Source organism: Podarcis vaucheri (assembly GCF_965113315.1).
Source record: "Podarcis vaucheri genome assembly, chromosome: 11".
NCBI lineage: Eukaryota > Metazoa > Chordata > Lepidosauria > Squamata > Lacertidae > Podarcis > Podarcis vaucheri.
The window spans coordinates 18,549,896-18,564,151 of record NC_138749.1 but is presented as its reverse complement, the minus strand read 5'-3'; the positions used below and the strand labels follow the sequence as shown (position 1 = coordinate 18,564,151).

At 43.8% G+C, this 14,256-nt stretch overlaps 1 protein-coding gene across 1 annotated transcript in view; it reads right to left on the bottom strand.

The window, feature by feature from the left end:
• WDR70 (WD repeat domain 70) overlaps positions 1–14,256 on the bottom strand; it is a 116,060-nt gene that overhangs the window by 75,348 nt on the left and 26,456 nt on the right. Inside the window, exons 8-9 of the mRNA XM_082241986.1 lie at positions 12,123–12,276; positions 10,921–10,997 (exon numbers count right to left, since the gene is read on the bottom strand). Of these exons, the coding sequence (XP_082098112.1) occupies positions 10,921–10,997; positions 12,123–12,276 (231 nt within the window). The remainder of the gene's footprint in view (positions 1–10,920; positions 10,998–12,122; positions 12,277–14,256) is intronic.

Sequence of the window (14,256 nt, the reverse complement as noted above, 5' to 3'; positions counted from 1 at the left end):
TTGAAATGGTGAAGACAAATGCTGTAATCTAAACAAAAACCAATGATATGTGCTGTTTATTCAAATGTCTGGTATTGGCCTTGGCGTGACTTCTCTACTAGTCCAGCTGCTCAGAAAACTACAGCCTGGCCAGCATTAGCTGAGTACAGAGCACAAAATGTTTGTATAACACTGTGATGACGCAGGAGGTGTTCAGACTAATAACTTTCATCTCCAGCTTTTGTGCACCACGGTCATGGTTGCAGAAATCACCTGCATGGTGAAAATGGAGCGACAGCAAACTGAAAGTTTTGTTTTCTCTTTCCGAGACTGTCACAATCTAATCCACTTGACTGTTCTAAATTTGCCTCGCTTTGCAAACAATTATAAGGGTGGTGCTGCACTGGGGACTGATTTTAGACACCTGACCACAATGAGTGAAGCAAAATGGATTTCGTTTTCAATGAAGACGGACTGGAGGTTTTCCCTTTAGGATCATGTATCTGTTTGCTACTTATACGTGTTAAATGCCTCAACAAATTAACAATTTAGGCATTTAAGAAATAAAGTGTAATTTAACCATGCTACAATGCACAATTAATCCAACTCAGCATAAAACCCAAATACAAAAACACCAGCACAATGATATTAAAGGTAAAGGTAAAGGTACCCCTGCCCGAACGGGCCAGTCTTGACAGACTCTGGGGTTTGTGCGCCCATCTCACATCTATTGGCCGGGGGCCAGCGCTGTCCGGAGACACTTCCGGGTCACGTGGCCAGCGTGACATCGCTGCTCTGGCGAGCCAGAGCCGCACACGGAACGCCGTTTACCTTCCCGCTGGTAAGCGGTACCTATTTATCTACTTGCCCCCGGGGGGTGCTTTCGAACTGCTAGGTTGGCAGGCGCTGGGACCGAGCAGCGGGAGCGCACCCCGCCGCGGGGATTCGAACCGCCGACCTTTCGATCGGCAAGCCCTAGGCGCTGAGGCTTTAGCCCACAGCGCCACCCGCGTCCCGCGTTAGGGACGCGGGTGGCGCAGGGACAATGATATTGGAAGGAGCTAAAAACAACCAGCAACTGACGGAACTGAACCAATAACCATACTAGAGGGACTAAAATAAGGAGGGTGACAAAAATGTCTTAGAATGGCACTGAGAAGTCAACAAAGTGGACGTCAGGCAGTTTCCTAAGGGCAACTTGGAAGGGGATGCCACTAAAAAGGCCCTCTCTTGAGGCTACCTGCTAAATTTCTGTTTGAGGGGACACTCAGAAAAGAGCATCCTTACTCAAAGCAGTGGTGGATTGTGCCCACAGGAATTGGTAGGGTGGAAGGCAGGGTAAATGAAGTCAGAGCCAATGGATAGAGACAGAGACAATGAGCATAAGAGGCAACACATCCTAGTTTTGTCCTTGTTCTCCTCCCTCCTGGGCTCCACAAGGGGTGACACTGAGACCTAAGAGGCACAAGGTGACAGGCAGTACCATCTGCTGAACTGATTGTAAGCCTGGCAGGTGAGGGCTAACGGAGGGGAGACTGAGGTTTGTGGGGCAGTGCCCCATACACCCCAAGAGACCAGTGTCCACTGGCTCAAATGCTAGCAAAATGTCCATTTTTATGATAGGTCAAAAGTCACAAACATAGGAAGTTGCCATATACCAAGTCATTGACAAGCTGCAATGTGTGCAGGGGAGGTTGATCAAGATACTCAAGGGTCTGGAAACTAAGCCTTATGAGGAAAGGTTGAGGGAGTTGGGTATGTTTAGCCTGGAAAAGAGGGAACTGAGGAGAGATATGGTGGCCATCTTCAAATATCTAAAGGGCTGCCTCATGAAAGATGGAGCAAGCTTGTTTTCTCCTGCTCCGGAGAGTAGGCCCTGAACCAATGGATTCAGGTTACAAGAAATGAGATTCTGACTAAACTTCCGGAAGAACTTTCTGACAATGAGAGCTGTTGACTCCCCCAGAAGTTGGTGGACTCTCCATCCTTGGAGGTTTTTAAGCAGGGGTTGGATGGCCATCTGTCACGGATGCTTTAGCCGAGATTCCTGCTTTGCAGGGGCTTGGACTAGATGACCCTTGGGGTCCCTTCCAACTCTACAACTGTATGATTCTAGATGCTTTATACATTTATCCCAGTGTTGTCTATCCTGAAAACATGTAGCTCTCCAGGGTTTCTGAAAGAGGTATTTCACATCTCCTGTTGCCTATTTCTGGGAAGTCGGGACATTCCACACACAAATCCTATTATCTAAAATTGAGCTGCGGCACTTTCCTAAGTTTGTGGTGGGAAGGGTTTGTACACTGCAAAGAGCCCCTGGGGGTTGCAGTGCACATCACTTCCACTGTATCTTTTGAAGGATCCTTGCCAGAGGCAGTCAAGAAACTCACTGCCACGGTTACAGGATGAGTTTTGCAGCCAAAGCAGAACTGTACCTGAATACAGTGCTTTACTTCTCTTTACTTCAGATATGAATGACAACCAGGGAAAGAGCAAGTAGTTTGATCTGGTATAAGGTAGCTTTCTATGAAATTGGTCATTGGTATGGAAGAAAGCAAACGGGGGCTAAACCTGCTCCCTTTACCTGGAGATACAGTTCTTGTCTATCTCACAGGAGAGTTGTGAGGTAACATGGAAGGGTACAGGGAAGCATGTGTATACCCCATAATTCCCTGAGAGGTAACAAATGTATTAGAGGGACGTGGGTGGTGCTGTGGTCTAAACCACAGAGCTGATCAGAAGGTCGGTGGTTCAAATCCCTGCGACGGGGTGAGCTCCTGTTGCTCGGTCCCTGCTCCTGCCAACCTAGCAGTTCGAAAGCACGTCAAATGCAAGTAGATAAATAGGTACCGCTCTGGCGGGAAGTCAAACGGCGTTTCCGGGTGCTCTGGTTTCGCCAGAAGCGGCTTGGTCATGCTGGCCACATGACATGGAAGCTGTTTGCGGACAAACGCCGGCTCCCTCGGCCTATAGAGCGAGATGAGCGGCGCAAGCCCAGAGTCGTCTGTGACCGGACCTAATGGTCAGGGGTACATTTACCTTTACTAACAAATGTATTCAATTAAATTAAAATACATACACACACATATATGAAAACCCTAGTTCCAGATGCCATTATTGAGACAGTCCTAGGAAGTTGGAGATAAACATTTTCAAGGAATGCTATTAAAAAAAGAAGTCCAAGTGTTAAGTTGGGTAGCTAAGAGATGGAAAGAGCGAGATCCGGTAAAGGAACTTTCTTACAATAAACCAGCTGCAAGATAAACCACACTACTGGCTCCGATGACAAATCACAAAACTCAAGACTGCTAAATTTCAAGGTTGGCTGCAATTCCATTTCTGAAAGAGGGGGTGGGGGCAAGGAGAGAGAGGCTAGGGACATAGAACACCTGCTGTGTGGGAATTTAATATCACTCAGCTCCATCTTGCTTATTCACAAAAATAGACATCCCATGTGTGGTAAGAAAAAAGCCAGATAAAAATCGAAAAACCCCTGATGATTCATCTCATATTCCAATTTTGTTTTTACATGAAAGCCTAGGACTTTTAGAACTCTATAAATTATTTTGTTTATTGCTGTGTTTCAAATAGCAGCACTTAAAGATGTTTACCAATTCCCAAGAAACACACATTCATTACTGGTGCAGTCCTAAATATAACCTCACACACAAAGTTTGGAAAATTCCACACTTTCCAGGATTGGATGTGCTGGGGACATGAGTGTATTCTCCTCACTGAGGAGCTTGATGTCATGTCTGGAAACAAAATAGGCCTAATAACATTAAACATTTCAAATATACGAGGATTTTCAACATGCACAAAATCAATGCCCCTCAGAAACATCTAGAAATATTTTCCCACATAAATAGAAGCCAACTTTTCCTGTGAAAAACAGGTAGCACCTATAAACACTTTCCCACTTAATAAAACAACTGCTTACTGTGCATACATTTGTAAGCTGCTATTATTTCCTAGAACTCTGACTAGCAAGCTGGTGATAAGTGCCTTTTGTGAAAATTTTGAGGAAATATAGCAGCGTTCTGATTATAACAATGCCCATTTTGCTGTTATAGGAGTTCTTATGCTACTTCACAAGGTAGTTTGTAAACCACTCAAGAAAATCATTTTAATTCTGCTGATAAGGTAAATAAAACAAACAAAAACAAAAACAATTCATTCTGGCTAAAACCTGCTACATTTACATTCCAGTTCTCAGATTTAGGGATGAGGAACCTATAATTGTTCAGTTCTCATCAGCCTCAGGTAGCATGGTTGATGGTCAGAGGATGATGGGAGTTGTAGTCCAGCAATATCTGGAGGGCCAGAGGTTTCTCACCCCTGCTATATTTGGTGAGATATTTGCTGGCCCAGCTGCTGAAGTCCGACTTTGTCAGAGATTTTACAGCAGCGCAACTTTTGGGTATTAAAGCCATTGTTAGCTAGGAAAGTCATTATTTGAAATGCTTACAAGGAAAAAAATCAATGGTGAGTAAAAGAGCTACGCATCAAAGTATCTGATTTATTACTAAGAACTTGGGTGGCCATCGATTAAAAACTTACAGACAGAAAGGTACTGAAGGTTCTCCCCAGCCACCACCAAGCAACTCTCAGAACCAGCATCTGGTTAACTTTCAATATTTAAACAGGTGCTGTTTTATTCTGGGCATGTTTAAGTTCATCAGCAACCATTTACAACACTGGGGGGCCCTCAGCTGGTAATGTGAGAAACTAACCTATGCTGAGTGCAGAAGGTTTCATCTTCCACGCTTGCTGATGTCCAACAGAAAAACATTAGTCTATGTTAAAAAGAAGAAGAAATGAGCTGATGTTGCATTTTTATTTAATACAGCACAGAATAAGCGTACTATTACCACTAGAGCAAAAGCAGGTGGGATTAAACCAAGTTCAAAAGTGACCAACACGTGTGCACTGCAACAGCTGTGCTTGGACCCAGATTTATTCCCCCCCCCCCTTTTTCACGAGTTGCTACGTCTCTCAATTCTAACCCTTAAACGTCAAAACAAAAACAAAACAGGTCTGTCTCAGGGACGCTTCGCCATTTCCTTCTCAACCATGTTAGTCTCGCAATTCAGGCATATGAGCAGAAGTTTTAGAATACATCAGCTTCTGCCTGGAATTGTTTGATGGCCTAGGATCACTTGATCCTGGGATCATCTGATCCTGATTGGGAACCTGGAAGAGAAGTAACTGGATAGGTACAAAAGTTTATGGCACAGCAACATTGTTTTGGTAGTGCAATATAGCACCACTATAGAGAGATGTTGTGTATGTGCTGTGTTTGTTACACCAGCAATAGCTGCTGGGCCACAATGTAGGACTGGGGAATCTTTTTCAGCCACATTCCTTTCTGGGCAACTTTCCAAGGGCCATTTGCTGGTGGCGGGTGGAGCAACGAAAGGCAATTTTACCATTGTACAGTAGGCTTGTTTCTACACACACCCCTCCCCGTCCTCCATCCGGACAAGCAGGAGGCACTGTCAGAGTTCAAGGTCACATACAAGCCTGGCTAAACGACTTGGGGTGGGAAGCAGGACCAGTGAGAGAGGCAGCCTGGGGAGCAAGAGGAATAACCTGGGAAGAGGCCCAAGAGCCACGCAGAGACCCCAGAGGGTTGTATTTCTCTTCTAGGCCAAAGGTGCCCCATGCCTTCCACAATGCACCACCCACTAGTTTTATTACAATATATGAAGACCACAAGAAGCTGCTCAAGTCTTGGCCCATGGTTCAGTTCTGCTGCTGAAGCTAAGGGTGCCTGATGTTACAAGCTACCTGAATGGGAGGTAACTGGGAAATTCTATGTACCATTCTCTCTTTCTGCAATACAGGGACTACAACTCCTTACAGGCAAGGACAGCAGACAACGTAAATTGGACATTGCACAAAGCGCTATAAATGCTGACAACAAACACACACAACACCCCTTCACTTGTTAAGTTTCCCCTTCCACTGTTTTTGTGAGAGAGTATGGGTCTTTGCCATATGGATGAATTTTCTGCTCATCTGAAATGGCAGCCAATTTAAAATAATGGCGAGAGAAAAGCTTACAGAATATGGACCTTAAGGACTTCTGTTTCCAAACAATTTGCACACATTTACCCTGCTTGAAGGGACGCGGGTGGTGCTGTGGGTTAAACCACAGAGCCTAGGACTTGCTGATCAGAAGGTCGGCGGTTCGAATCCCCGCGACGGGGTGAGCTCCCGTTGCTCGGTCCCTGCTCCTGCCAACCTAGCAGTTCGAAAGCACGTCAAAGTGCAAGTAGATAAATAGGTACCGCTCTGGCGGGAAGGTAAATGCGTTTCTGTGCGCTGCTCTGGTTCACCAGAAGTGGCTTAGTCATGCTGGCCACATGACCCGGAAGCTGTACGCCAGCTCCCTCGGCCAATAAAGCGAGATGAGCGCCGCAACCCCAGAGTCGTCCGCGACTGGACCTAATGGTCAGGGGTCCCTTTACCTTTACTACCCTGCTTGAACATCAGAGGTACTAATTCATATTGCAGTGGGGAGGGAGTACTCCTGTTGAAGTTTCAGCCAATTAGCCCTACCCATTTCTAGAATACTCCATTCCAACTCCCATCCAGGTTCTCTCTCTCTAACCATCACTAAACATTATGTTGTCACTCAGCATAACCCCATATTGTTTGTCAGCAGTCCAGCTTTAACTACATAGCCATCACAACGCAACATAGATACTGTAGGTGTGTATGTGGTTTTTTGTGTGCATCTATGCACACACACCTGCCTGCTCCAAGACTATTTGATATATGTGACCCAAATGCTAGCCAGTTCCTGTTTGTTTTCTGTTGCCTTATTAAAAATTAGCTGTCGTTATATTTCTGAAAACAAGATAAAATTGATTGTGTCCTTCAAAACAAAAGCCACATCCCATAGATTATAGGTTATAATAATAATAATGAAGCCTAATTTGCTGGAACAGTAACCGCATTAACTCAAGGAACATTGTAAGTAGGCATTTGTTTCCATTAGCCCCTCTGAGAAAAGACTGCCAAGAAAAATAGAGACTTTGGGAACAACTCTGAGATTTCGATTCCTGTGGCCGATGGAAACCAGAAGCCTTTGCCATGTTGAGACTAGTTCCCTGGGAAAAGTGAGAACTGATTTTTAATGCTTGAGCACCACCCAGTAGCCAGCATAGGAAATAACACTCCTCATATAGGCTTCAATGGTAAAGAAACTTACACATAATTGACACACAAAATGGAAGGTATATAGTACCTCATCCCGTATGAATTATTCAAAAAATAATATACAATACTCAGTTGGAATATTATGAAATGCCCAGATGAAAAAGGGAAGTCCAATTTGTTATCAATCAATTCTACACCACTTCCAGGGCTAGGGCTGCAGCAGCTGGTGTGAAAATTGTCTGCAAAGGCAAATCCTCAGCTCAGGGCTAAAGGAATAATACACTATGAATATATAGTAAGGTTAATTTGCCCTTGCAGGTATAGCATGCAGGTACAGACAATGCTGTTCAAACTGCAGTAACTGCATTAATAACCAGGATATGAAACTAGGTTTATCCATAAACAAAAACTCAAAAGGGGAAAACATTGTTTTGTTTTTTACATTGATCTGGTTTGCATGACCTGCTGAAGTATTTCTTGGCTACGGCTCATGCTTAGGTTCAGCGTGGTGCAGGAGTAAACAGTCCTAGGAAAAACCAAAGCAGCTGCAAGCATTTCTCTGTGGTACTGGTGAGCCATAGCTTGGCTGAATGTGCTGTGCAGACCAGGCCACAGATTCAGGCAGTGGTGAAAATGGAGAAGTAGGGAGCCAAAGTAACTGCAAGTTGCAGGCGACCAAATCACATCATTTTAATAAGGAACCTTACAGCCCTCTGCAAAGGACTGAGCGAATGACAAAGAGTAAGTTTAGCTATTAGCTATCTATCTATACAAACGCACACAAGAACACACATTCAGAACTTGATTATTCTACTTTGTCCCATATGAAGATATAACTGCAATGAAAGCACAGCACTGTGGCAACCAGCGAGATGCTGCACCATGTATACAGCTTACATGCTAAGTCTTGGGCAGACCAGCTTCAGAAATAGCCACACTCTGTAACCTTTGACCCAAGACCTTTTATAAACTGCTGCCTTAATGCTCTTTCTGCTGTTGATTATACCTTCCATATAAATGTCAACAAGTAAAATGATAGAATTGTAGAGTTGGAAGGGAGTCATCTAGTCCAACCCTCTGCAATGGAGGAAACTCAACTAAAGCATCCATGACAGATGGCCATCCAACCTCTGCTTAAAAACTCTCCAAGGAAGGAGAGTCCACCACCTTCTGAGGGAGTCCGTTCCACAGCTGAACAGCTCTTACTGTCAGAAAGTTCTTCCTGATCCTTAGTTGGAATCTCCTTGAAACTTGGATCCATCGGTTTGTTCCTACCCTCCAAAGCAGGAGAAAACAAGCTTGCTCCATCTTACACGTGAAAGCCCTTTAGATATTTGAAGATTTGACTAAGAACGATAGTTTGTATCCAACCAGTGTCTTGCCAACTGAAAGTTTTTTTGATCAGGTGGAGGCTTCTGTCAGTAGAATAGGAGCCAAGGCAATTTTCGGGTACCTCCCCCCCAAAAAAAAATCTGCTCCAGAGTTTGAGAACCCTACACAGAACAGTGGCAGAGGTGTTAGAGGGGATTGCAGGAGGAAAGGGACTGGCTCTTTCACTTGCAGAAGGCTCCACTGAAGCCATCATGGAAGGACACCCATTGGCTAGAACCCATGGGATGAATCCTAAGTTTCCGCACTCCTAACAAAGTCTTTGCATCCAATCCTATTGTTTCCCAATTCTCATATTATTTTGACTAAGTATCAGATCATTTGCAGCTTAGAAGACATGGCAACATGCCTCCTTGGCAAAAAAAACCAACACCCCCCCCCCTTCAGTATACTGTTTCTTCCAGCGGTGCTTGGACAGATCCCTGCATAGGGCACAGCTAATTTCTGAGCAAGAACATTTCACTCCAATTAGTACGGAAAGTAGCTCTGTCACTGTGACAAATGACTACTGTTAATCTATAAAAGGTCTGTTATGATTTTACATTTTTGCACCTTAAGTCCCAATTCTTGGCACAAGAGACACTTGCTGCTAGCAGAGAATAGTTTCAAATACCTTTCTTATTAAGTAATGCAATTTAGTGTCTTTGGAAACATAATTATACATCCATTTATATCACTGCTCCCATGTATTTTAGTCACTTTATCAGGATAGCAGTTTCAACATTAAGCGTTCCCTGAACCCATATTTGGTATAACTGCTAAAGACATGCTTATACGGAGAAAACAGGAAAGTCTGGACTATACAATTTCTTATTTTTCACTGTCAAGAGCAGTCCTGCTAAGAAAAATGTCCACTTTTTAAAAAGTGACGGAATAGAAAAATACTTTACTACTTGTAATCCTAAGAGACAGAAGTTATAAGATCTAATCTTAGCAGCTATTGAGATGTTAAACTTTCCCCTCACTTTCTGTGCTTCGAACTGAATTTTTTTTGGGTGGAATCCAACGTAGTGCTAAGTCTTTCATTCTGTCAGAACAAGGACTTCTCTTAGAGCAATACAATGTTCTCCACCTCTCCTCAACCCTCTGGAGCAGACCTGGGGATGGTGTGGGACATGCATAGATAGGAGGAATGGGGGGAGAAGTCCTGTTGTGCAAGTGGATATCCTTGCACTACCAGGGCACAGCAGATGCTCTTTATATCTGAATTTTAAAAGAAGAGGTACTCCAAACACACTCAGTTTTGTTATTGACTTATAACAGTCACCTCAAACTTTTCCATCACTGTATTTTAGGTATTTAGCTTTTCAGAAATAGTGATTCCAGGACACAGGGCTACCTCCTTCATTTTAATGGACAGAGCATCCTTTTGCACACTAGTAGTGGTACACACCACTGAAGCCCTTGAGAACAGGGGAGTTCCATGTGTATATTGGAGCTAATACGGGGCTCCAGGTTGGGGAAACCATCTTTAAAAACACACACACCCGAATTCTCTCCAGACATAACTGCAAAACATGGTTAAAATGAGCTTAAATATTATTTTAGCATTGTATTTAGTTGGCAAACCAGAATCCAACCCTCTTCGGGTTTTATGCTCCTCGAGTGAGGAGGAAAACAGGGACATGCAGGTACCTCTCCTTTGCACAACCACCCTCCATGCATTGGAAGCTGAATGCCTGCAACAGGAAACCTTCTCTACTTCAATTGACATTCATTCAATTGACATTCATTCATTCACACACACACACACACACACACACACACCAAAAGGAAAGTGTTGGGAATAGGCAACACAGAACGGGGGGGGGGGGTGAACAACTGAAGAGCACTTCAGAAAGCAGGATTTTCAAACTATGATTTGGACTAATGGTTGGAATCAAGAAACCATGGTTTTGAAATGATAAACCATGGTTTTAAGTTACGGCTCTCACACTGCTCCCATGAGCTCCTACATCACAGAAGCAAGGGCTAAGTGGGTGGAGAAACAAAGCAGAGAAACCAGGCTTGGCCTATGCATTTCTAATAATAATTATTATTATTTATTATTTATACCCCACCCATCTGGCTGAGTTTCCCCAGCCACTCTGGGCGGCTTCCAATCAAGTGTTAAAAACAATACAGCATTAAATATTAAAAACTTCTAAACTCGAACCTTGTCTTGATGCAATGTCTGAGCTGCACTTTGTAAGTTAAGGGCTACAATCTATGAGGAATTTTTAAGACGGCTTCAGAGTACAAATACTGATAATGCAGCTTAGACACCAGGTCTAGTTAATCCTTGACCTCTATAATAAATTATGCCTAGTGAATGACTGAGTGGGAGGAATCCAGCACAGAAATAGAAAGCCAAAAGAGAAAGCAAAGTCTGGCAGCAACACTCACCCATCATTGGAACATGTCAAAAATTCCTCCTTTATTTTGGGATGCCAACATCCTGAATTCAGCATCGCTGTGTGTCCCTAGAAAAAGGGAAGCAAAGGTGTGCCTATTAAAACTCCAGGCAGAATTATTTTTGTTGCCTTCCTTTCTTGACATTTCAGTTGGCAAGTACCAGGTACCCTCATTATTAAATACAACGATGTGTTCTGCAAACTGTTTCATCAACAGCCCACATCAAAGCTACAATACACAGGTATTTTACATTTAAGAGTTGTCAACTTTTCCGCCCCAAGCTGTACCTTCTTTCATCTCTGCTTATTCCATTTCAACATCTATATAAAGCACTACTACTAGTAGTAGTATATATAAATCACTACAACTATACAGGTGTCTCCCTGTTAACATGGGGGTTCCGTTCCTGGGTGCCACGTGTATACGTGAAATCGTGTATAGTGGGGAACACCATCTAAAAAGCCTGTAAGACCCTCCAATTGCCTCCAAACCTCCTTCCTCAAACTTCAACTCTCCACAGGTCTCAAAGGTTGGTGCAAAGCCTCCTGGGATTGCTAGCCATTTCCCCACTCTTTTCACACCATTTTTGCAGTTTTCCTGCTTTTCTCAGGCTGTTTTTGCCCTTTTCACACCCTTTTGCAGTTGTTTGATTACAGTGGTAGCTCGGGTTACAGACGCTTCAGGTTCCAGTCTCTGCTAACCCAGAAATATTACCTCAGGTTAAGAACTTTGCTTCAGGATGAGAACAGAAATCGTGCTCTGGCGGCGTGGCGGCAGCGGGAGGCCCCATTAGCTAAAGTGGTGCTTCAGGTTAAGAACAGTTTCAGGTTAAGAGCGGACCTCCAGAACGAATCAAGTTCTTAACGTGAGGTACCACTGTATTTCCTGGCAAACGTGCCAGGACTGTGTAACTAATCTGTATTAAGCTGGTTCCTTTTAATGCAGGCGCAGGGACACTTTTTCACCCCAGAGGCCTCACTCCCTTCTGGGGGCTGCATGCCAGTGGTGGGAGGGGTCAAAGGCAGTAGTGAGTGGAACAACAAACGTGCCCAGCAGAATGGTTTCTACATGCTCCTGCAAGTTCCTCACTATCCTTCATTGAGACGAGCAAGAAGCATTTCCTCAGTCTCCATTGAGAACAGGGAAATGGTATGGAAAGTCACGCTGCTCGAGTTAAGCATTCTTTTGCTTACCTTGGTGTTTGCCATGTCTACGATGTACTGGTCTCCTTTTACACACTCCATTACAGGGAAGCCATCTCTGTCAAGGACTTTGGCTTGGGAGTTGCCCGCAACAACAAGAATGACATCCCCTGTGCTGCTGTACTGCAGAGACTTGATCTGGTGGCTGAAAAATTAAGGGATGACGTTTCAAACAGCATTACGTTTACACTGTGTCAGAGCACTGGAGGGCTGTGCTCGTTTTAGAAAACATAAAACGAAGTAATGTTTGCCACCACTTTTCTACCAGGAAATAGTACTTCATTGGAAAGCAACCCGCTAACAAAATAACCTGGATCATAAATGGTAAGATCTATCTACTTGAATGTAGCTACCCTGACCGTAATCCAATGAATGTTTCCTGTGGAAGCTCCCGGCACCAAAGTTCCCCAAACTTCTTTCAAGTTGAATACTTTGAAGGAAAGAAGTTTGCTTTCTAAACTCAAACGAGCTTCCAGTGGGACTGAAGGCTCTAGTACACATGTGAATCCCTGGATTTCAGCCAATAGCAATATAAATCTATGCAATGCAATTAACACACACAATTAGAGTCGTGTTAATAGACATCTGCTGTTTAGTGAAGCCCACAGGATGATGGAAACCTAGTTGCATATCCCTGTGGACAGTTAATTCACTCCCTAGCTTAACCCACCTGCATGTAGACAAGACTGGACCCCAAATTAACACAACAGCAATTCAAAGGGACAAACAACAGCAAATGCATCATAAGCTGTGAGACCCAAAACCATATTAAAAAGCTAACCTGCAATCTCAATAACCATTTGTTTAGGCTCCTCTACCAACAGATGTCAAATTACATATTATGTACGTCGCTATCACATTACTAATCCTCAATCCATGTCACAAAATATATACATTTCTTCTTCCCAGAATTGCAGGCTGACATTTGGGGCAGTATCCAATAAAGTAGTTCTGCTAGCACAAGGATTTCTGCTTGCTCAGCGCAACTTACTCTCCCCTCTCCTCTTCCTGTGCCCCTGCCGAAATCTGAGGGGAAACCCAGAACAGATTTTTTTGGGGGGGGGAGGGGGGGAAGTTCATTTGTGCTGTGTACCACCCTTTGTGCCAATTGATTCAAGAATGGAAGTCACTATTCTAGGCCAACTAACTGAAATCAAAATTGTTTTATCTTGGACTTGCTCCCAACAAGCATAATTAAAAAAGAACTTCCCAACAGTGACCCAACAAGACGAAGGCCAGATCTCAATGGCAGAGCCCATGCTTTGTATGCAAAAAGTCCCAGGGTGAGTCCCTGCTAGGCCTGAGGATGACTACACCTAGAGATGTTGGGGATCCACTGACAGTCAGATGTTTTAAACCACAACCCTCTTTTCACCCTTAACTATTGGCCACATTGGCTTGGGCTGATGGGAGCCACTCTCCACCTTGCGTAAATTTAATTTGTGTGATCACAGCCAGTTGGCTGCCAAGTGCATAAACCTGTGATTGCGCAAGTTAAATGCTTGCAAGTTGTGAGTTTTTTAAAACCCTTTCCCCCCTTAAAAAGCTATGTATAAAAATATATATTTTCATGCTTAATTCCACCACCCCCTCACCAGTTTTCCAAACTTAAGAAAAATGTAGAATGAAGTCAGCTGGACTAGCCAAGTTTTGGCACAGGATGCTACTCATCTTATACCCACCAGACAAATTTAAAACCATTAAATCAAGATTTAATGTTGACATTAAGTACAGACAATGCAAGCCCTAAAGGTCTCATACATTGCCATATTCATTTACTGAGCTTTCTCCTCTTGGAAGGCGCTCCTGCAATGCTACCAAAGTGTTCTTTGGTTCAACAAGAAATTTGAGGATTTGGTGTGAAAATGTTGCTAGAATAAAGTGATGGCAATCCACATTCCTCCACTACAATACTAGTACATGTGGCTCTGCTCTGGTATCATGAGGACTGTTTCACTAGTAAAGGTAAAGGGTCCAGTCCATTAGGTCCATGAGTGACCATTAGGTCCAGTCATGACCAACTCTGTGGCTGCGCGCTCATCTCACTTTATTGGCCAAGGGAGCCGGCGTACAGCTTCCGGGTCATCTGGCCAGCATGACTAAGCCGCTTCTGGCGAACTAGAGC